Source organism: Vanacampus margaritifer, chromosome 9 (assembly GCF_051991255.1).
Source record: "Vanacampus margaritifer isolate UIUO_Vmar chromosome 9, RoL_Vmar_1.0, whole genome shotgun sequence".
Lineage (NCBI taxonomy): Eukaryota > Metazoa > Chordata > Actinopteri > Syngnathiformes > Syngnathidae > Vanacampus > Vanacampus margaritifer.
Window position 1 is genome coordinate 9,214,580 of NC_135440.1, and position 23,403 is coordinate 9,237,982.

At 39.5% G+C, this 23,403-nt stretch overlaps 1 protein-coding gene across 5 annotated transcripts in view; it reads left to right on the top strand.

The window, feature by feature from the left end:
• The first annotated feature begins 775 nt into the window (after positions 1 to 775).
• Positions 776 to 23,403, top strand: part of ubr5 (ubiquitin protein ligase E3 component n-recognin 5) — a 43,614-nt gene continuing 20,986 nt past the window's right edge. For 3 of the 5 annotated variants that reach the window (XM_077575125.1, XM_077575126.1, XM_077575127.1), the window contains exons 1-21: positions 776 to 1,007; positions 5,400 to 5,444; positions 5,542 to 5,623; positions 5,989 to 6,065; positions 7,744 to 7,863; positions 8,338 to 8,617; positions 10,389 to 10,548; positions 10,775 to 10,927; positions 12,481 to 12,692; positions 15,302 to 15,418; positions 16,223 to 16,333; positions 16,455 to 16,609; positions 17,422 to 17,539; positions 17,985 to 18,169; positions 18,293 to 18,402; positions 18,788 to 18,900; positions 19,828 to 19,974; positions 20,071 to 20,182; positions 20,289 to 20,443; positions 20,534 to 20,731; positions 20,850 to 21,060. In XM_077575125.1, coding sequence (XP_077431251.1) covers positions 946 to 1,007; positions 5,400 to 5,444; positions 5,542 to 5,623; positions 5,989 to 6,065; positions 7,744 to 7,863; positions 8,338 to 8,617; positions 10,389 to 10,548; positions 10,775 to 10,927; positions 12,481 to 12,692; positions 15,302 to 15,418; positions 16,223 to 16,333; positions 16,455 to 16,609; positions 17,422 to 17,539; positions 17,985 to 18,169; positions 18,293 to 18,402; positions 18,788 to 18,900; positions 19,828 to 19,974; positions 20,071 to 20,182; positions 20,289 to 20,443; positions 20,534 to 20,731; positions 20,850 to 21,060 — 2,923 coding nt within the window. In that variant the 5' untranslated portion in view covers positions 776 to 945. The remainder of the gene's footprint in view (positions 1,008 to 5,399; positions 5,445 to 5,541; positions 5,624 to 5,988; positions 6,066 to 7,743; positions 7,864 to 8,337; positions 8,618 to 10,388; positions 10,549 to 10,774; positions 10,928 to 12,480; positions 12,693 to 15,301; positions 15,419 to 16,222; positions 16,334 to 16,454; positions 16,610 to 17,421; positions 17,540 to 17,984; positions 18,170 to 18,292; positions 18,403 to 18,787; positions 18,901 to 19,827; positions 19,975 to 20,070; positions 20,183 to 20,288; positions 20,444 to 20,533; positions 20,732 to 20,849; positions 21,061 to 23,403) is intronic. The other 2 variants (XM_077575128.1, XM_077575129.1) reach the window with 1 other exon arrangement.

Below are 23,403 nucleotides of genomic sequence, written 5' to 3' on the forward strand. Positions count from 1 at the left end.
CAAATAAGTTTGCCTCGCTCTCCTGGCTGTGCTGCACTCGTGTCCATGTCTGCTGTTGTCAATGCTCGTAGTGGCTCTGCCGCCGACGGGTACCTCGATGGGCCAAATTGCGCATTGACTTGCCACTTGCGATCAATTGCGTTATTTTTTTAAATGCAATAATTTGCGTGCAATTAATTAATCTAGATTAACGCGTTAAAGCGACAGCCTTTATATATATATATATATATATATATATAACTGTGTGTGTGTGTATTTTATTCAATTATAAATGGATTTTGATTGTTCATAACATGTTTCCAAGTTTTTGTCTTGTCCTGAGAAAGCCTTGGCCACCCCCTGGTCGCCCCTTGGATAAAAGTCTAGCTCCGCCACTGTGAACAGCACACAGTAAGGACAACTCCATTGTACTAAGAATGAATTGATGGATTGTAAATCTAAAATCTATTTTAATAGAATTGGGTGAAAGATTGACAAATGTAGTCATATGGCGAAAAGGGTCAATATTACCCGACCAGTTCTGTACATTTGTACATGACCAGAGTGTACTCTTTCTCTCGTCCTAAGCGCCTAATCAGGGCAACCTGTATGGAAAATGGATGTATGGAATGGTTTCTAAAGTAAAGTCATAAAGACACTCAGATGCATTTTCTGAAGGGAAACAGTGAAAGGCTTTTAGTGCTGAAAGTAATCGCGTTGACAGTCCTGTACGTTTCCTGTTTTGTGCTCGCGCTCCAACCAGCAGAGCGCGTGCATGTTCTCTAATCAACACACACAAGAAGCTTGCTAGAGTTAAGATGGCGGCATGTGGGTGAGGAGGCTGGGCTCTAAACTCGAGTTTTCTCACCATTAAACGATTCTTATGAATCCGGAAATATACAGCAGTCGAAAGAACAACAACCTCTACATCTTTCGCACGCCTGGGTGTGATTTAGGATTGCTCCCATGACATCTATACACTTCGTGGTTCACCCGTTGCCCGGGACTGAGGATCAGCTCAATGACAGGTATTTTGTCGTGGCCCGTGGAAAATAATTGTCTACCGTCTTTTTCAGCGGCTTGTGCGAAACAGTGTTGGAGGTACAGTTTGCGAACGACGCTGACGCTGTCATGTGCGTCAACTATTACTTCAACAAGGAAAATGTCCCATTACTGTAGCGGTGCGACTAGGCCTGGTATCTTGAACAATCCTCTTTAGCTTCTTGCTATCTATACAGACGGTCGTTCCTACTCGCCGCCAGCTGCTAACCCGTTTACCTAAGGTTAGCTATTACGCTAGCTGCCTGCATCTCTGGAAGGATTGGCTCACAGTCAAAGTTGAGATGGACAATGCGGGTTGGGGGATGGGGTATAAAGAAGGGAAATTAAGCTCGCAAAACACGTCGTTAACCAGAATACATGAGCTTTTCCTCTTCATTACACCTGATACATTTCGACGCGTTACGAGATTTGTATTGTGTGTGTCTTATCGATAATCCACATTAATGAAGAAGCTAACGTTAGGCTAGTTAGCTCAAGGCTAATGCTAATAAGGTTCCACGCTTTTGTCAACGCGATACATTTGGATTCCAGGGGGTTTCCTGACGTATGCGGGGGACCATTAGCCTATATCCTTAGTCACCTTATTTTTTTTTGCCTATGACTGACCTTTGTTTTAAACATACCCAAACGCGGATTGTATGTTAGCGAAGTTATTCCACGACAGTCGTCTAAGACCCAAAAGAGAATCTTTCGTGTTATGTTTGTTTTAACAATTAATTTTATCTGCTTGTTAGACTACCAAAAGGCAAATTTATTAACAGTAAATTAAACTGCACATGATATTCGAGGAAAGTGCATACTCATGCTTGCATCATAGTAATTGTGGATGTTTTCCATAGGATGAAAATTGTCCTCAGGAAATGTGATTTCAGTTGATGATAAATTGATTTATCCATTGAGATACTCGGAAGACAAAGAGGTTCAAAGTCACAATTTTTTTTCCAGTGAGTCAATATCCATTTATTGAGGTCGGTCAGGCCACATGCGATAATACTCAATCTTAAAAAAAGAAGTCCTTATTCGAATTGGCGATCGGAAATACAAACAAAATACAATGTTATTTAAATTTTGACATTTAAAATATTTGATTGAAACAAAACATGACCACAAGTATTACAGCTCAGACTCGCACCCCAAATCTCTAGTCTCTATTTGTGTTGACATAAGCGAATGAAGTTCGAATTGATTTGCAGCTTGAGAAAAAAAAAAACCTGCAATAGTCCCACAAATGAAAAATAAAATTTAATCTAAATGGTAAATGGAGTGCACTTATATAGTGCCTTATTTATATCATACGGTGTCCAAACAAAGCCTCATATTTTGTCACGACAGCGTACTGACAGCATTTCTTTTTTTAGTTTAAAATAGCTTACTTTTAATCACCAGGGTGCCTTTCCACACCCTGGTCAAATGTTTTTTTTTTGGTTCCATTTTAAATCCATCCACATTCTGTCGTACTGGCCTTGTCCTAGCTAATGCGAAGAATAAGATAGCTGGGGCCTAGGGAGTTTGTCTTTCCAGTCATGCGTCCAAGTTTATTTGTTGCTATGACGGTGTGAGAGGCCAACGATGAATTAACAACAGTCGTTGATACACTACCTAGACGGGGGCTTCACTGACTGTGCTGATTTACAGTTCATTTAATGCTCATTAGCTGGTTAACTATACCTACACACTTCCAGGATCTCGCTCGAGCAGCCCCCTGCCTTCACACGACGCATGCGCAATCACCACATCCATATGTCACATTGAGTTGCCATTCAGTCAATGTGACAATGTTAAATCATTTGTTGTGAATCCAAAATTATCTTAGTTTTTTGTGTGTGTGGCCAATTTGTGTATTAATTTGACTCACCACTGACTCGCACAGCCATATCCTGTATAGTCGTGCGTTCCGGCAGTTACGCTAGTCTGTCTTTGTCTTTGCACACAGTCGAACAAAACGCGCTTACACATGGCATTTGGTTTTCTTGGCGCCTACCGATGCGGACGAATGCAGAGCTTCCAACTGTTGCGGATTGTTCGTATTTTGTCATGGAAATCACTCAACTCTACCTCATTATGGCTGTAACAGTGTCTGTTTGATACCACGACACAGACGTGGCGTTCTTTAGATGGCTACGGTGACGTAATGCATCACTGCTCTCTATTCCACTACAGTGGAAACTAGCAGTTAGACATTAGCCAAAAGCTACTTGGCTAACACAGTGTTTCCCACAGATTTTAAATCTACTTGGGTGGGTGGACTCCAGTGGTGGGGATGGGAGACGGGTAGGACGGGAGGTGGGTCTCAGTCCTGTTACCACGTCCCCTCTAGCCTCACGATCCACAAGTTAGTGACAGCGAACTAATGTTACATGCGGTATATCCTGTCGCGACACCTTTTTTTTTTCTCTTCTTTTTAAATATATTTCAAATACATTTTCTTGAAAATTCTTGGGTGGTGGCCAATTTATTTGAGTGGCACGCCTAAGTATTAAGATGGTGTGGGAAACACTACGGCAGAGTTGGTCACTTTCATTAATCGGCAATTCCCGTCAATGACAATGCCCACCTTTTGGCACGTGCTTACGCATATTCGGCGAATGCTTTTTGACGCGAAGGCTTGCAAAAATACGCGGAATCAGAGGGACTGTATGTACTCACCCCGATTGACAGACATACACCTGCTTCAGTCCGTGTATTTTTCCGGGGCTTCGCGTCATTGTGCACTTGCCGCAAGGTGGGCATCGTCATAGACACAAATTGCCGATTAACGGAAGTGCCCAGCTCTGCTAACCGCGATCGTCGCTAGTTTTAGCAAAGCAGCGCCACAAAATGAAGTATCATCGCCAGATTATTATGTTCAATAATGTGCAGACAATAACACTCTTGATGACAACTTTATTCATCATAGAATAAATGCTGTAACACTGCACCATACTGTTACTGTCACACATACTACATTGTTACTTGTTGGAACACAAATGGCCATGCCTCGTTGAAGTGTAGCTAATGATGAGTTCTATTTTTAATCATTTGTTTTTATTTCGGTACTTGATAATATGTCTTCAAAGGAAAATAGCCAGTAGCACAAAATGATGGAGGTCGTGTGCCTTTATTTAAAATTGTGTGTGTGTGCATTGTTGTACTGCTAAGTAAATAATTTTATGATTGATTTTTTCTTTGAAGTATTGTAATTTTGTGCAGTTGCAATTAGGGGTGTACCGATCAATTGGCCGATTTATCTACACCAATTTCTTTAATTCTGGGTGATTGGTGATCGGCTGATCCCTTAAAGATAAACCGATCCTTTTTACCGATCTCGTCTCCCTGCTTAGGGGTCTGAAAGTCAGCCACAGTCCTCTTCAGATGAGATGACTAATAGGCTTTTCATTTTTATTTGAGAGAACTATATCATGTACAGTTAAAACAGTCCCTTTGTATTATTATTATCTCACAGATATTGTTCAATTTTTTCCAATAATAAAGATTGGAACACTGAAGGTGTATGCTGCTTGTTATGAAAAAAATTGGGTTTGGCAGGTCAGACTTTTTAAAAGATAGAAAAATCAGTGATCGGCCGGAAAATTGCGATCGGTGCACCCCTAGTTGCAATACCTAGTTTTCAGTGAGGTTAAGTCATAGCCTTTATTAAATATATTTGATTGCACACATTCAAACCGTGAATAAGCATCAACCTTATCACTCGCTAACATTTTTTATCTTATTTTGTCGTTTTATTTTCACAAGACTTGGGAATTTTATAGAACTTTGGATGCAGCATCTTGTGTCTTGCTCATGCACAACATTCACTGATGTTCACTGCATGCCGAGCTAAGATATCCTATTGGCCCTTGAATGCTCTGAATCAATGGCAGGACAGCTTTTTCATGTTGAGAAAAAAAAAACGTAGGTATCGGTATGGTATCAGCATCGGCCGATACTGCAGAGCTGGGTATCGGACCAACACTAGTTAACATAGCTAAAGCTAAAACAAAAGTTGATTTGACATTATATGGGACCTTTAATATAGTTAGCTCTAGTCTACACATCTTAACACTGTCCAGCATGCAGTTCGGCTGTAATGAAATTTAAATAATGTAAAAATTCATATAAATTGTTCTGAAGTGATTTTTTTAAAGATATGTTGGCAGTTCTGCTATTTGTAATTTAAATGTTTCAAACGTTAACACTGTATGTAGATGAGGTTTGGTTGATTCAACACATCACTTGCCAAATCAATTTCCAGACAGAGAAACAGTGTGACGATGCAGCAAATACGAGAATAGAATTGCTTGGTGCCTTTTCTCAAATATCAGATAAGTGTGTTTACTGATCCATCTTTACTGATCCAGTATTTTTACTTTTCTTTATAGGCTCCGTGAAGTGTCAGAGAAACTCAACAAATATAGTTTCATTAGGTGAGTTATTTAAAATTGCACCTTGAAGTTGAACAAATGCAATTCTTTTATGTTATTGTTTAGCCCTAATTTCTGTGTTTATTGTGTATCAATATAGTCATCCACATCTTAGCCTATTGGAGCAGGCCACATTGAAACAGTGTGTTGTTGGGCCAAACCATGCTGGGTTTCTTCTTGAGGTAATACTGTTTTCCATTGAGATATTAGTGCATGCACGTTATTAGTTACCCAGTTAAGACAGGAAATATGTTAAATATGTAATGTCTTATTTGATTTAGCAAATAATCTGACTAATAAATTATTAATTTGCTTGTGTCTGTTTTACCAGTTGACTACTGTTCTTTGGGTTTCATTTGAGTTGGCATTTTACCTTCACGCGACTCAAGTTGCCAAAATGATTCCTATTTGTAGGAGAACCATGGATTATTGCAGCAATTATTTGATGACCTAGAAACATTATGTAACCTTTTAAAGTGTACTTCATTACCCAATTTGAAGGTTTCCAGTTTCCATACCTGTAATTGTCAAATTAAATCTATTTTAGGATGGACGTGTGTGTCGAATCAGCTTTGCTGTCCAGCCTGATCGTCTGGAGCTTAGCAAACCGGATGGCGGTGATGGGTGAGGTCTTTTATTATTGCTTTCTTTCATCTTTGTGTGTTAGAACAAAAGATTGCTTAGAAAAGCACCATGATTTAAATTTGCTAAGGTTTACTAATGATTGGCTACTTTAACTTAGCCTTTTATTTATTTATTTATTACTTGCCCAAATGTCTGACTTTGGCTTTGGTCTCATTGTTGGGAGGAAATATGTCATGATTAGAGCATGACATTAACAACTGCCAGCCCGCCAAATGCAGGTGAATTTCATCAGTGGCGAGTGATGAAGGCACTCTCAATAGAGATCCGGAAGTTGACGACGTCACACATCCCAAATGCACGTTAGCTCTGCCACTTTGGCAGGCAACAAAACGTGTTTGCTCCTTTGAGTAAACGGCAAACGCCACACTTTTACAACGATAGACAGCTCTTGTGGACCAGGTGTCACAATGAGAAGGGGCAAAAGAAGGCTTGAACATTCTTCAGGCTACCAAAAGAGGAACCGATGTGTAGCCAATAGTTCATAAGTGAACAACAAGACGGAGGAATTGGGAATCCTCCCCATTGTGGTAGATATCTCTTGTGTAGCGATCGCTTCATATCAGGTCAGTCAATCACTGAATTAGTTCGTCATGTAGATGTAGTTTGATTGTATAGTTCAATGAAGGCGAAAGACGTGATTGGGCACTCTGTATGCGGTGGCTGAACCAGCAGATGCTAACTGGCGTAGCATCTCACAAGTCCCACCACACACAAAATGTGGGGGATTTAATCTGTCTTGTTCGTTTGTGCTGTTAATATATATTACACAGTTGAATTCAGTAACTGCCCAACTGCATAACGAAGACTTTTTACGGCATAAATAACGGTGGAATCAGCAGGTGCTAAGTTGCTAATATGCCAAAATAACACTGCAAGCCTTGCGTGAAACTGCTAATTTAGGTGACATTTTGACCATACATAAAGGGGAAATAAATCCGGATTGTCAAACTTGTAAAGCCTTGTATGATCACATTTACAAGCACTCACCAGTGTGAGGGGGCAATTCCATGTACCAGCCGTCGTCGATTTAAAAAATAAATAAATAAAAATTTTAAGTGTCTTGGTCCAGCTTGTTGTTTTTTTTGAGCTGAGCCTGATTTCTGTCTTGTTTTCACTCAGAAGTGTTGGAGTATATATGCACTAACCATTTTGTTAATTTGTCTTGAATGTGCTATTCTGTTTGTTTTGCTCATTACAGCCAGTTTTCCTGCTTCCTCTTAATTGCCCTCTGAGAGTTTGATCGTATACGTTTATCATTAAAATTCTGTCACTATAGTTTTTTATGTTCAGTGCATAATAACCTTGATACAAAATGCCTGTTTTAGGTATAAAAAAAGGAAAAAAATATATATACAAACATGCATCACATATCTTGAAATGGGAGAAAGCAGCTGCATCCCCAAAACTCCAAGTACTTTGAAAAAGTCTTGAAGGCGGAACGAGTTGCAGGCAATTCTGGTTCCCAAGGGTGTTGTCATGCTAGTCTCCAACATACCCATTTATTTGAATAATGTAATAGTGTAAGAAATGGATCCTAAACCAAAGGGTATCATTTGCCAAACACCTGGGATAATTTTACTTTCTTTTCACCCAGGTAATAAAGAAATGAGTGGGCCACTTATAGGTTTGTAACTGATCTCCCATCTTTTGTTTCCAGTTCAAAGTTGAGCACTGGTTCAGGGACAGGAAGGAGCTCCAGGCCAGGCAGGACTAGTGATCCTCCCTGGTTCTTGTCTGGTTCTGACACGCTGGGCAGACTGGCAGGCAACACCCTTGGGTAAGTTCTGGCAGGGTTGACAGAGCCAAGCGGTCCACTAAAATTTGAGTGTATGCACCACAGCTCTGATGTTATTGCTGGATCGTGGTGTTTTTGCTTGTCAGAGTCGGTGCCACACAATCATTATAAACTGCTGTAATATACAGTAGCCATCGGGGGAAAAGCTGTTCACCAGTGGGGCACTGTCTCTTCCTACATTATTAATTCCTGTATTGATGACTATTACTTGACTCATTAACTCCAGTATTTTTAGGTATTAAAATTAATCATCTTGGCCTTCCAAAGAAATGATGTAAAAAAAAAAATGCATTTGTTTATTCTTGTGTTGTGTGTACTGAAAGACAACCTTTTTGTATAATAGAAACTGCTGTGTATGTGCTGTCACAGGGAGAAATCACTTTTCGGCATGTGTTCTGACACTTTTCTATAACATGCGTATCTAACCTCCACTCTCTGTGGTGTTTTGTTGTGTAGGAGTCGCTGGAGCTCTGGTGTAAATGGAAGCAGTGGTGGAGGTGGGAGTGGAGGTGCAGCAGGAGGTGGTGGCGCAGCAGGGGGCACCAGTGGGAGTGGAGGAAGTGGAGGAGGAGGTGGAAGTGGCAACACTTCAGGCAGATCATCAACAGCAGCTCGTGACTCCCGTCGGCAGACTAGGGTGATCCGTACAGGAAGAGATCGGGGATCAGGTCTTCTAGGTAGTCAGCCCCAACCGGTCATACCAGCCTCAGTCATCCCTGAAGAACTTATATCCCAGGTACATTTGCTCTTTCATGACAGAATTTAAAGCGAGCATATAGACTATAGCCTGTATTGTATACGGTAATGAACTTTTTATACTAGAGATAGACTCGTGTGTGTTTTTTCTCAGAGTCTATGCCGATTATAAGTTGTCAAGGTGGCCGATAACCGATATTTGGAGCCAATATTCACTTCCACTGGAAGGGAAAATATTGGTTTCAATTTTAATTTTAATTTTTATTTATGACCGCCAAACTCCTACTATTAACGATTATTGTTGAAATGTCTTTAAAGCTACTGAATGCAGAAAATTCTGTTTCAAATTTACTACTATTGGCGGGGGGCTTGCAGGAGGCGTACCCATTGCAAACAACTAAGGTGTTAATCTACTAATTAGAAGATGTTTAAGTCATAAATGGGCAAATAAAAAGGCTATTGTAAAGATATTTTTTTCCAAATTGTTACAGAGAGCATCTTTAAACATTTTCATTGAAGAACTTTTCAGATTTGTTAAAGTTTTTTTTTTAATTTAAATAACCTTAGATAATAGACATCTTTTGTTTTAAATTTTTTATTAAAAGTTCAGGGCGCTTCCAGGGTCATCAACATGAAAACATAATAAAGGATCATGTAAAGATGTTAACTGGGTTTATGAAGTTTAATTAAGCCCCAATTCATGTGCACATTCGTACATTTGCGTGTTGAGCTTTTAAATGGCGTGGTTCGAGTGACTTCGTTTGGCTCTCCCTGTAGCTTACACTCCACTCGCCTCTTCCCTGCTGTGTACAGCAGCTGCCACTGCAGGCGGCTGTCTGTCTTTCTTGTGCTGAGGTTACGTTCCAAAAATACCAGCTTCTTGACAGCACAATCGCTTGGACTTCTCACTTCCTTGGGAGCCACAGTGAGGACACTTGAAATACGTGACAAAGCTAAGCAAATGATTTGTGAGCGAAAGTGAGCATTCCGCAAGGTTGTCAGAAAGCATAGTCGTGAACCCAAGCAGTAGACTTATAAGTTGAGCTTGGACTGCATTTTATTCCTTTTGGGAAAAAGTCAGTTATAAGCTCCATATGTCTTGTAAATGTCATTTTGACATCTTCAGGCACCCTAATGACAACCGACCAACTCACTCCACCATTATTCCAGATCAAAGTGTCACTCAACCACTCCTTGCCAATTGTGTAGCATTGTTGGAAAATGGTGGTCATCTAAGAACCATGCAGAACTCCATCCATCCGGTCCATCTGAAGTAGCATGGCATCCGAATATTATTCCATGCTTTTAATCTGCAGAACACAATAATTAACACAAACGCATTTGTTTTACTATCTTTGTGGGGCTATCTCATTAACATAATGAATTTCCTAGCCCCTTCCCCTAACCCCAACCATAAAAAATGATTGCCTACCCCTTTTCCTTACCCTAACCTCAACCACAACTCAATTCAAACCTAAACTCTAAAACCAAGTCTTGGCCCTCAAAAAAAGGTCTAAACTTGTGGGGCCCAGCAAAATGGCTCTACATGGACAGGTGGGCCCCACAACTCTGTTAAATCCCAAAATGTTGGCCCCACTATGTAACAAAAACAAGACCACACACACAGTTAGGCTCTGCTGGGAAACAAACGATCACATCTGTCTGAGATTTATATCAGTGATCTAAATAGGGGAAAAACAATGCAAAAGTGTCTGAAAAAAATTGCAACTAATTTAACTTAAATCCTATATGTTGCCAAATGTGTGATCATGTTGACATACTGCTAATGATTTCATTCTGTTTATTCCCAGGCCCAAGTAGTCCTACAGGGGAAATCTAGGAGTGTGATCATTCGGGAACTCCAGAGAACAAACCTGGATGTAAACCTGGCCGTCAACAACCTGCTGAGCAGAGATGATGAAGATGGAGATGATGGAGATGACACAGCCAGCGAGTCCTACCTCCCTGGAGGTACTGTATATTATTCAATGAAAAACAGACGGAAGTAGTTTTATTTGTGCTTGTCTGCGCTTTGTCCCTGAAAATGACTTATTTCACTTATGCTAATATTACATGAAGAGAAGTTGGGAATGAAGTCTTGATAATTGCATTGCTTTATTAGTAACCTTATAAAGAATGGCGACTGTTTTGTTGTGAAAACAATTTTACTCCCTAGTTTTTCTGCTTTTTTCCCAAGCAGAGGACCTGATGTCCTTGTTGGATGCAGACATTCACTCAGCCCATCCCAGTGTGATTATTGATGCAGATGCTATGTTCTCTGAAGACATAAGTTACTATGGATACCCCTCTTTTCGGCGATCTTCTCTGTCCCGCCTGGGATCGTCCAGAGGTAACTCTTTAATGCATTTACAGCTTCTTAACACAGGAATGGCGTTTTGAACCTTAGCTTAAAATCAGTTAGCTCATCAACCCAAAATAATTAAACAAGTGAAGCTTGTGACAGGCAAAAATACTGAAAATGCAAACTAAGGCTGGGTCCACAAGATAAAATTATTTGACATGGTACAAAATGTAAGCAAAGTTGCCTTCAGCTGGTGAGCAAGTCAACCATTGCATATAAGGAGATGTGTGATTTGTAAACAACTGTTGTATATACTTTTTGCCGTGCTTCCACAATAACACAGACAGGATACTTTGCCGTGTAGGCAGAGTGATTATATTGCATTTTACAGCATGAAATGTATACACTTGTAGCAACATGGTCTGCAGCAGATTGACTTACTTTTTCAAATTCTCAAAAGTGAAACATTGATAGTTCATTCATTCCGACAAAATACTACATTTATAAAATACAATGGCATAAAAGGATAACCAAACCAACCTTCTTTTTTTTTTTTAGTGTGCAGTTTATTTCTAACCTATTTCCAATTTGCTAATTACAAATTCACTGTTTTATCTTTTTCATAGTTTTTTCCTTGGAGCAATATTTCCTCAGATATTAACTAAAAAACTCACCTATTCACCTTTTTTTGTACGCTTTCTGTTGTGTGCTACGATACCACAAGTTGGTACCATAGTGAATTATGTTTTTCTGGGGCGGGTTTCAGTTTGCGTCTTTGCTTTTCGCTGTGGGGCTTGGTTGGTGGTTGACAATATTTTAGATTTAGCTTTAGTACAGAGTTGTGCTCTCCCCTTTTTTCCTTCCACATCCCATCTTGTATTACACAGTCATTTGTTTACATTTTCTTGTCTACAAATTGTTAAAAAGCAGATACTGAGACATGTTTTGCTAAAATATAACACATAATTAATGCTGCTGCTTGCAAGCGGAAATTACTGCAGCATTTTCAAATGTAGTCATAACTATGAATATCATATTGCCTAAAAATAATTGATATAATGAAATCCATACTGATCAATCCCCTAATGCAAAACTAATAAAATGGCTTTAGCTGAATTGTTTATTTTTAAATAGCCTGAGCTTAATTATCTAACCTTCCGCCGATTCATCTGGGTTTGTAATATGAATGTTTGGTGGTAAAATTTATCCGTGGTTGGTGTTATATGGTGCATGGCTGTAGTACAAAATATGAGCTCTCTGAGAAAGGCCCGCTATGCCCACCTGTCTTTACAAGAAATATTTAAGGCTATCAAGTTTATCCGTAGAAAAACAAACAAACTGCCGAATCCACTCTCACCCTATTGCATGGTTTCTCTGTCGATCCACTTCCTTATCTACTTGCATTTTAACATAAGAGCTTGTAAAATGACTCACCTATAACTATTATTAAGACTTCAACCCAATACTTAGCACTGCAATTTTGATTTGCAATAGTGATTCTAAAGAATCTTGTAGATCTCTATACTTAAAAGTATGTTGACGGGTCTTTCCCAGAGAGTGGCTTACTTCTATTCCACTGGTGTGACCTTATTGCATACCAGTTCTCCTTCTTCCCTTAGAGCGCGACTCTGAGCTGTTGCGCGAGCGTGAGTCTGTGTTGAGATTACGTGAGCGCCGGTGGCTGGACGGGGCCTCATTCGATACAGAGAGAGGATCCACTAGCCGTGATGGAGAACCCTGCTTGGACAAGAAGAACATCCCAGTTCAGAGCCCTGTTTCCCTTGGAGAGGAGCTTCAATGGTGGCCTGACAAGGTAGGACAAGCACACGCAGCTATTTGGCCTGTGCCTGTAAAGATGCAATAGAGCAAGGCCCTGTCCACACAGAAACCAAAAACTTTTTTTCTTCTTTTTTTTATATAAAATAAACTAATAAATGGAGTAGTTCAGGAAATATTCCTGTCCACACAAAAAAAACCTCTGTTGTCGTGTAGTACATAGAGATGTCCCGATCTGATCACGTGATCGGATATCGGGGCAGATCACGTGGTTGCTGACTCGATCGGAATCGGACGTTGTCCCCCGATCAAGACTCAGATAAATATATGAGGTTATTTTTATGGGGGTAAGTTTTTATTAGATCTGGAGTTGCGCGGTGGCACAGAGTGAGACTTAATTTTTCCGCACAGCGTGCGGCATGGCATCACTTTGCTACAGTGACACTATGTGCATAATGCCATCGAACTGTGAGGCTAAGCAAGGAAGTACCGCTAAGCTATTTGGAAGGAGATGATAATAAGTTATTATCATCTTTAATATGTAAAGTGGAGATGGTGCAAAGTGAGCATTTCCTGTGGCGGAATGGATATTCAGTAGATGCATTATACAGTAGATGCGTTCTACGCTTTCTGCTGCTATGATGCACTTTGCAGCCGGGCAGCGTCACCACCATTGTGCTGGATACTATGGACGTGCTGAGGCTCCCGCCGGTACTCTGCAGTAGCGTTAAAGGGAACCCTCCGCCTAGCCTACCACAAGTCTGGATAGCCGAACGTCCTTAGCGGGGTTGCCAACAGTCTAGCCTGGTGCGAGTCCAGACCAGTCATGATCAGATGAGATTAAATACATTTTGCTCGTTTGCTCTTCAAATGCAGCCTTTTGTTTGTTGTGAAGTTGGCTTGTTTTACGCTTTAAAATGGCTACAGTAGGTTCTCAAAAATAAAGCTCTTATGAAAAATGTATATACTGGTTAATAATAGAGCTTTGAGTAACTCATCGTTGTGCCCAAAAAATAAAAATAAATTATTGTTTGTTTTTTTTACAGTACTTAGTTTAATTCTGATCCACTCACCATATAAAATGTGTTGGGGTAGTTTTGTTTGTCGAATCGGGACTCAGAATCGACCGATCACAAAATGAGGTGACTCGGACTTGGGTCCCAAAAAAGTGTGATCGGAACATCCCTAGTAGTACATACTGTATATTAAGCTTGTTGTTAGGAACAAGATAATGACGTGTATCCTGATCATGAGCTGTAATGTTAGCGCTTCTCAAAATGAATGAGAGCTAGCCGAGCTAGCCCCATCTTTCAATATTGCTGCACACTGCACAGTGTCAGTCAAGGAACACGCAGGTTGCTACAGAAAGAATGTTGTCTACAATAAAAACAAAAATGGGGATATATTGACAGTCGGGACTCATTCTCATTTAATTGAATAGACCCATTCACTTGAATAGTCCCGGGAATGTGTGCACAGCTCACAAACATTTTTACCACAGGCGTCACTTATTTTAGCATATGAATTTGTAAAAATGGTTAAGTATTGTTATAAAACACAATATGTGATTACTCGATTATTCGATTGGATAATCGATTACACAAAGATTCGATAGTGGCAGCACTAAATGCGTGCGTGCAGTGGAGGCTTTAATGGAGAACCAGCAGTACTCTTGACTGTAATATGGGTATCCGATAGGAAGTAAAAAAAAGTTATGTATATCGAGACACCCATCCATCCATCCATTTTCTTGACCGCTTTTTCCTCACAAGGGTCGCGGGGGGTGCTGGAGCCTATCCCAGCTGGCTTCGGGCAGTAGGCGGGGTACACCCTGAACTGGTTGCCAGCCAATCGGGACACTCCTAGTCAAAATGTTCTTGTTAAAGTTCTTTGCCTTTCAATCAAGTTCTTGCCACTGGATCACAGGAATTCCAACTTTTTGAGATAAAAGGGTGTTTCCCCGGGCACAGAAAACTTTTTAGAATTAACTCACTGGTATAATCCTTGGAATTGAAATAATTTAGTTTAAAGTACACCAACTTTTAAACGATGATTGATTTCGTGGTATGATGTAAAAATGTCTACTCTAGTGTTCAGCCCAAAGAAGTGATTCAACTTCCTTGTCCCCTGAAACTGTTCATTTATTAACACTATTACTGGTTAAATGGAAGGTGTACTTGAACGTTACTTGAAGCACTTTGTTGTTGTGTTTCTTTTAATTCTTAGCAATTCCTTTTATTTTATTATTTTTTTCATATGTTATATTTTATGAATAAACCAAAGATATGAGGAAAATAACCATTAATTTAATGTTGTTTTAAAGAAAAATACCATTTAGGGATATTACTGTTATTAGGATATAAAATTTTGTGCGTGTCGCACAGTAGTATTGCTGCAATGGTGACTTCATAGTTTAACAAAACTGCTTATTGGGTGTCTGCACAGAGACATCTGAAGGCATTTTGAGATTTACCTATTGTAAGAGGCTTTTTGAAAAGAATTTCAAATTTGAGGTCATGAAACACTGTTTCTTTATAGAGTTGGTAAAAAAATATTTCTGTGTGGATGGGCCCTTTCTGTGTGCTTGCTTGTGCTAACATTAGTAATGGCTTTTCCTTACATTGAAACATCTAATTTTTGCTTCAGGATGGCGTGAAGTTTGTCAGCATTGGAGCCATGTTCTCTGAGTTGGTGGCTGTCAGCTCCAAAGGAGAACTTTATCAGTGGAAATGGAGTGAACCGGAACCCTACAGGAATGCCCAGGTTTAACAATTAATTAATTATTTTTTTATTTGGAGGGAGGGAGGGGCTGACGGTCTGGTCTGGTCTGGTCTGGGGAGAAGTTATTAAGTCGTTTCTGCTGTCTGGTAAATTTAGAAGACATTTTCAGATAAGTACATATTTTTTATACTTAATATACAGTAGTATTTTATACAGTATCTAATATGAATGCTTCAAAGAATAAATCACTCAAAAAATTATTTACTTAGCAGTGACGTTTCAACAATACAAATTGCGGACACATCCTGTAAATGTGCACACACAAACAGCACCTCAAACATTCTAGTGCTACTGGCCACTTTCATGTGAAAACATTTTCGAGGACCAAAATAAAAACAAAAAATTAAAAATACCACTCACCATGGGAGTGTGCTCATGATTTTTTTTTTTTTACCCAGTTTCAGTAATCATAATAAATATTGTTTTTAGTGTCGAGGAGACTTCGGCTGGTTGTACATGTGCAACCTAGAATTTTTTTCAGTCACCACATAGTGGTCATAGCCTAGACCCCTGGTTCAAATAAATGTGTCTGAGAAAACGAAAACCGTGTTGACAAATGGCTCACTGATACTTGTGAATTTGCGCCTTATTAACTCCTGTGTCATGCAGGGGCGGCTTAGACTCTTAAATCAATGGTAACCAGACCAAAGTTAGTCTATTTGAAGCGGCTTTCAATTCTGGTCTAATTTTGCAATATCGGACTGTTATAATTGACAACATTTTCTCCTAATATTGGGCCGATTATTATCTTGCATCCCTACTCAATATGGTCATTTGTCCCATCAGAATCCTTCCATTCATCATCCACGTGCGACTTTCTTGGGGTTGGCCAACGAGAGGATCACCTTATTGTCAGCTAATAGTATCAGAGCCACTGTATCAACAGAGACCAACAAGGTATATATCTATGTAGCCTTTTACCATTTGGGCATAATGTGTGTTTTAAGGTGTTTAATTACACACTTATCACAGATGCACGCATGTATTCCATAAATCATATTTTTTGTCTGTTATATAGGTGGCAACTTGGGTTGACGACACACTAAGCACAGTAGCTGCCAAGCTGGAGCACACTGCACAAGCCTTCCCTGAACTTCAGGGGGAGCGAATGGTGTCCATCTACTGCTGTGCACTCTACACTTGTGCACAGTTGGAGAACAGCCTCTACTGGTGGTAAGAAGTATAGCTTACACTTTAATATACCTGTACAGTCACATTAAAGCCGAAGTCAAGTAAGATGATTTTCTTTGCAGCAATATGTTCTATGTGCCCCAACTAGTCTAAACTAGAGCTGTCAAACGATAAATTTTTGATTGATTAATTAATTGACATTTTATGTAGCAATGTCACCTACTGTTGACTGAAATTGATGTCAAAGTGGTGGCCATGGGCTCACCTTGCTGAATGTCATGGCTCACCTGTTTTTGGGTTTGGTCATGTGATGTTAGCAAGGCGAAACCCTTAGACACTTTGACATCAGTTTCAGCCTGACACAGTTGCAGTTCCTACAAATCTTAGTCAAAAGTGCTGTTTTAGTCTGCAAAATTGCGACTGTGGTACTAACATCACTTTGTCTCACAGGCCAAAAAATCTCACTTACTAAGGTTTCCAGAGAAGAAACTACATTTTGCTGCTCTGTACATTGATTATACAAAAATAAAAATCATGTGGTCATTAATTATGACGTAAAATGTGTTACTCTTCTACATTCACTTCAGCCAACCTAACGGAAAAAGAAAAAAAATTCAGTATGATATCAGAATTACAACCTATTAGAGAGCTGCAGCCCTAAATCCAATCTGTCCATAGTTGTACGCATATTAGTAAACCATTATGGTCCCATTTTTTTGGGACAAACACATTGAGACTCCAATGTGACACCTATATGTATAGCTGATATTCTTTGAAAATGTCCTTGTGGTTTTCCTGATAATAATAACATGAAAGAAAGGCATAAATACCGGTGGTCTGTCATCTGTTTGCAGGGGTGTGGTGCCTTTTAGTCAACGGAAAAAAATGCTTGAAAAAGCCAGAGCCAAGAATAAAAAGCCAAAGTCTAGTGCTGGCATTTCCTCAATACCCAACATCACAGTGGGAACCCAAGTAAGATCGTTTGTTTGTCCCCATAGAATGTTGTTAAATGCTTGTTGCTTATGCTAGAAAACTATTAGCTGTCTTTACCTTGAGATGATTCAATTTGGTACAGTAAACCTAATTCAGAAGGCAAGGCACACTTTATTTAAGAAAATGTACATTTTGTGTTCTTTTCACACTAAGTTCACGGTATTGTTGATTACCTGTATTTACAGACAAGCAGCCAATAAACCGCCACATATCTAGCTCTCCACCCTTTGGGTACTGTACATCTGGTTATAACCCCATCAAACACATGCTAATAAGTGTTACAATTCATAGATTATTTTTTTCGACAATGGTGGAAGTGCCAAAAATGGTGCAAATCCCTGAACTGAAACTGGAGTGCTTGCTTTATTATACTGATTGTTGGACCTGAGATTTATTTATTTTTTGTTTAAATCTCTTTCCTTAGGTATGCCTGAGGAACAACCCTCTCTACCATGCTGGGGCAGTGGCCTTTTCAGTTAACGCGGGGATTCCCAAAGTTGGTGTCTTATTGGAGTCTGTGTGGAACATGAATGACAGCTGCAGGTTTCAGCTGCGCTCACCAGAGAGCCTAAAGAACATGGAGAAGACAACTAAAACCCAAGAAACTAAGTCAGTTTCACTGTATCTCCCATGTTTCATCCAATAAACTCTTGGCTTGTGTGTGCCTGATAATTATATGAATAAAATAAATCTTCTAGATCGAATGAATCCAACTCTTATTATACCCATTAGGACAGAAAACAAGCCGGAGTTGGTGAAGACTGAGATGGGCCCTCCCCCTTCCCCAGCTTCTACATGCAGTGATACCTCCTCCATTGCTAGCAGTGCTTCACTGCCATACAGTATGTCTCTCTCTCTTAACCTCTCCTATTTGTGGGCTGTCATGCTTTGGATTTTCTCCCTGGCTTCCAGCCTCAGCACCAGTTCCTCGCTCACTGCTCTCATTAACCCAAATGACTTTGAAAGAGATGGTGCACAGGCTTTCGTCAGCATCTTGTTTTCCAAATGCACAGTTGGCTCTTTGCAGATCTTATTCTGCATTGTTTTTGTTTTTATTATGTATGAGCCATTCAGAAACATAAAATATACCGGGACATTGTATTTAATCAACATTACTAGTCAGTCATTGCATAATTACTCTCATCGTTAAAAAATGTCCTCCATTAATACTGGTAAGTCCGGTTTAAATATGCTGCACGCAGTAATGTTATGGTGTAAATCTTACAGAGCGAAGGCGCTCCACCGCAGCCCCCAAGGAGGAGGAAAAAGTGAATGAGGAGCAGTGGCCTCTTCGAGAGGTGGTGTTTGTGGAGGATGTTAAAAACGTCCCTGTGGGAAAGGTCAGTACTGAAAATGTTATGTCTAGATCGTTTGCACAAAACAGTGTGCATCTGGAAGGTATTCAAAGCATTTATCCGTGCATTTTATGTAGCAGGGTTGTTTCATGCCAGATCGCCCTATTGGTTCCAAGCAGATATGGCACAACACTAAATCTAAAATTTTAGGTCAGTTGGAGCAGGGGTTTGGGAGAATTTTGACATTTTTGGCAAAAAGGGGTATGGCCATCTTCCTTTGAACCCTTATATCTCAGGAACTGATGGGTCAATCTTCACATGTATTGTTGGAAAGGATTCAAGGAACAAGGATTCCAAATTGCATTTTTGACGATTTTTATATTTTAGTTGCTTGACCTTTTGACCTATAATTTAACCTTAACATTGACCTTATGGCTCACATGACCGTAACAATTTGAAATTGAAATTTTCATTAAATATAATCTCACATGTTCTCTAAAACATAAAAGTTTCAGAAATTAAACATTTTTGTTTAGCAGCAATAAGGAGTCAAAGTATCCATACCTTCAGATATTCAATGATCGATCAATGCCTTTTGTATTCCAAACTTCTGCTTCTATGAACAAGTTTTTCTTTTTAGTTTAAAATGGTATAAATAGTTTAAAAATAATTGGCAGATGCTTCATGCTCAACTAGTGATATGTCACCCATTAGTTGCCATGGCAACTTTTTCCATTTCTTCTTCTTTCTTTTGGCAGTGTGCAAATACTTTTGGTGCATTGCCGCCACCTTGTTTAGCAGAGACAGTTTATACAGCACCTTTTGTTTCACTGCTGTAGTGTGAATACTTTTCATGATGCACTGTAATATCACGCAACTTAAGGGATCACTTGTCTGTGGGCTATCCATGTTTCCATACAATGAAAGCTCCTTTTAATTTCCTCTAAATTCCCATTCTCTCTTGGTGCCTAGGTGCTGAAAGTGGATGGTGCATATGTGGCAGTGAAATTTCCGGGGACAGCGAGCAGCATGAACAACCAGAGCACCACTGCCCCCCCAGACTCAGACCCCTCTTTACTGCTTCAGGATTGTAGGCTTCTTAGAATAGATGAGCTGCAGGTAAAAAAAAACAACAAGTAAAATTCTTCTGATGTTCACACATGTATCTCATTCAAAGTCGATTGGAGTATTTGTTCATTTGGTTTGTCTGGGCAGGTGGTCAAAACTGGGGGAACTCCAAAGGTCCCTGACTGTTTTCAGCGCACACCCAAAAAACTCTGTATCCCAGAAAAAGCAGAGATCCTCGCCGTTAATGTTGATTCCAAAGGTTTGTCATTGGTACATGTGCTTGCATCCATATAAATAAATTATTGTAAAATGTTTAGATGCTGCAACTGAAAAATGCCTTGCAGTAACATATTGCCATCTTGCAGGAGTCCATGCAGTGTTGAAAACTGGTAACTGGGTTAGATACTGTATCTTTGACTTGGCCACTGGCAAAGCTGAGCAGGAGAATAACTTCCCGACTAGCAACATGGCTTTCCTAGGTCAGAATGAGCGTAATGTGGCCATCTTTACTGCAGGACAGGTGAGATCATTTACTGAATGGGTGACATGGCTTTTCAAATTTGAGTACATGGCATGATATATTGATAATGTGAAATCATTCTTCCTGTAGGAATCTCCAATCATTCTTCGAGATGGAAATGGTACAATTTACCCAATGGCCAAAGACTGCATGGGTGGAATTCGAGATCCTGATTGGCTAGATCTGCCACCAATAAATAGTCTGGGAATGGGAGTGCACTCTCTTGCCAATCTCCCCTCTAACTCCACCATTAAAAAGAAAGCTGCTATTATCATTATGGCTGTTGAGGTAAATGTTATTTCACATTTAGCTGTATTTAGTTTTAATAGAATCTAGCTATACTTTACACGGTGTTTAAGAATTCTGCCATCCATGTGTGTGATAAATGTCTCTCTATCTTATTTAGAAACAGACGCTGATGCAGCATGTTTTGCGCTGTGACTATGAAGCGTGTCGGCAGTATCTGGTGAACCTTGAACAAGCATTTCTATTGGATCAGGGGAGCCATGCCCTCAGTGCACTTCTTGGCCACCGTTGTGATGGAAACCGCAACATTCTGCATGCTGCTGTTTCTGTCTGCTTCCCTGTTAGTAACAAGGAAACCAAAGAGGAGGAGGGTAAGCCTGGTGTGTTCAGCGTATGCCGACAAGTCAACTTTCATACCCTGTATCAGTTTTTAATACTTGAGGTCGATTAATTGCTATTCACGTTTTTGGGGTCTTGTCTTGCAATTGGCCAATTTACAGATTACTTTTGACCCACCCATCTGCGCCTGTCACCAGACTATAAAACTCTGTTGAGCAGACCAACAAGACAACAGTCTTAGGGCTATATAAGTGCACTCCATTTATTCATTTGTGTAGGTTCAAGATGAACATAAGCTAGTAGTGGATGAAAATTGCAGTTAGCCTCGCTATCTTCAACTTTTCCGATCACGCCTAGTGGAAGATTTTAAAACCCTCTTATATTTTAAATGAGCATATCTACTTTATAAGCTGCTGCCCCTCAAAAAATAATTTAAAACATCCTCTTCGCCTATGGGCAGATGCCATTTTTAGGTAATCAAATTTGTTAGAATGTCATGTTTTCGCCATTTCCTTCTTATTCAATGTTTTGTTTTGTTTTTAAACTAAGAAATCATGCCAACAAGCCTACATATTGCCACTGTTGGGCAGAATCCTTGCATCTTTTAAGTCCCTACTTTTTGAGAAAAAAAAAACCTTTTTCTTGAGTTACCAAACAGTGCAAGCTCCAAGCACCATTGAAGTTGGTATTAACCCTATCACGGTCTGATATTAAGCCTTTAAGGGTGAGCCAATTTATGGTGGCCCTGTCAGAAATTTCTGATCCTGTTTATCATGATATTATGTTAGGTTTTAGAGATTATTTCATATTTACTGTAGCTTTAGTGTAGTTTCAATGACTCACTAAAATCAAGGTGTTGCATTTGCATAAATTGATTTTAATATTTGAAAGAAAAAATCTATTACACAAATATTGATACATAACAACAATGCCCAACATAAATTTTATTTTTTTAAATGAAGGCAACGGCCCCCAAACTTTTGTAGGGCCACTGACTGTTTTGATGTGAATACGCATTTTACAAGACTGGCATAGAAAGAAATGAAAACAAATGATCACAAGTATCACTATTAGCTATGCTTTAACGAGCCAGTCCTATGCCAACAAGTGTTACGTCAGTAACGATACAGCGCAGTAAAGTGCCATGGCGTTGGTGCGCAATGTCCTAAAAAAAAAAATTGTTAAATAAAGTTTTCGTTAGTACACAGTTGTTGCCCGTGAGTGATGGGTAGATGAGACCTCATGAAGCCTTGGGGCACAGTGGGCAAACTATTGATTATGTCCGTACTTCTTCATTGTATTGCTCAATACTGACACGTGCTGGATCTTAAAAATCATTGAAGGCATCCCAAATATAGTAGTCTGTGTATGTTATATTGCAGTGGTTCACAAATTGGAGTATGTGAAGGCATTCCAGGGATTACATGAGATTTTATACTTTAAAAAGTAGTCTGTATTACAAAAATCTTTCTTTTTTTTTATATGGATTAGTGCATGATTTTTAAAATCATGCTGCTGTATAGCACCAGCAAAATCCATCACTTGTTGCAATCCCAGAAGACACAGTTCATTGGAGCGCTGTGGTAGGCTGCAACTCTCTACTGGCGCTTCGTCGTCACTTTCGGTCTGCAGCCGAAAATGATTTTTCCCAACATGGCCACCACCTTACATTGATTGATTAACATGTTAAAATATTATTCCACAAACGCAGTATTAATTGGAGTCACGTATTTTGAGTAGTGGCACGTGCCACCTACACATTACAATGTACTTTTAAACAATTTGCAGTTTAGTTCCCCTTTAAAAGATTCATACCAGTGGTAACTCAGGACTGGCAGCAAAGAATGACGGTTGCATTGCAAAGTGAAACTTCCATCTTTGTACCAACTGTTTCTGCACAGACAAATGTCTGCTATCAAGAACTTAATTCATCTATCCTCTATCCATGCTCTGAACCGTTGTCAACAAAATTATTTGCAACAAATACACCAAAATTGCGACACTTGACGCTTTACGCTTGACGCTTTGTCAGTGTATACGGCCACATAAATCAACATTCGTTAATTCATTCAGAAGAATGCTTTCCGGCGCATATCTTGGATGTGCAGTTTTATGTAAATTTAGTAAAACGACAAGTGTTGCAATGTTGGTGTGTGCGTTTGTGTTGTAGCAAACTTTTTATGGTAAATAATGTTCTTGCTAGCACACAGTTGTCTATGATCCGTTAGATTTGGCATTTGAGCAACGAAAATAGTTTTACTTCATGCTGCTGCCAATGATGGTTCTTGTTTTTTATTTTATTTCTTGTTCATTTTTTTCACCTGGTTTCATTCACGAGTGCATATTTTAATATTCCCTTTAACGGCGAGCTCAAA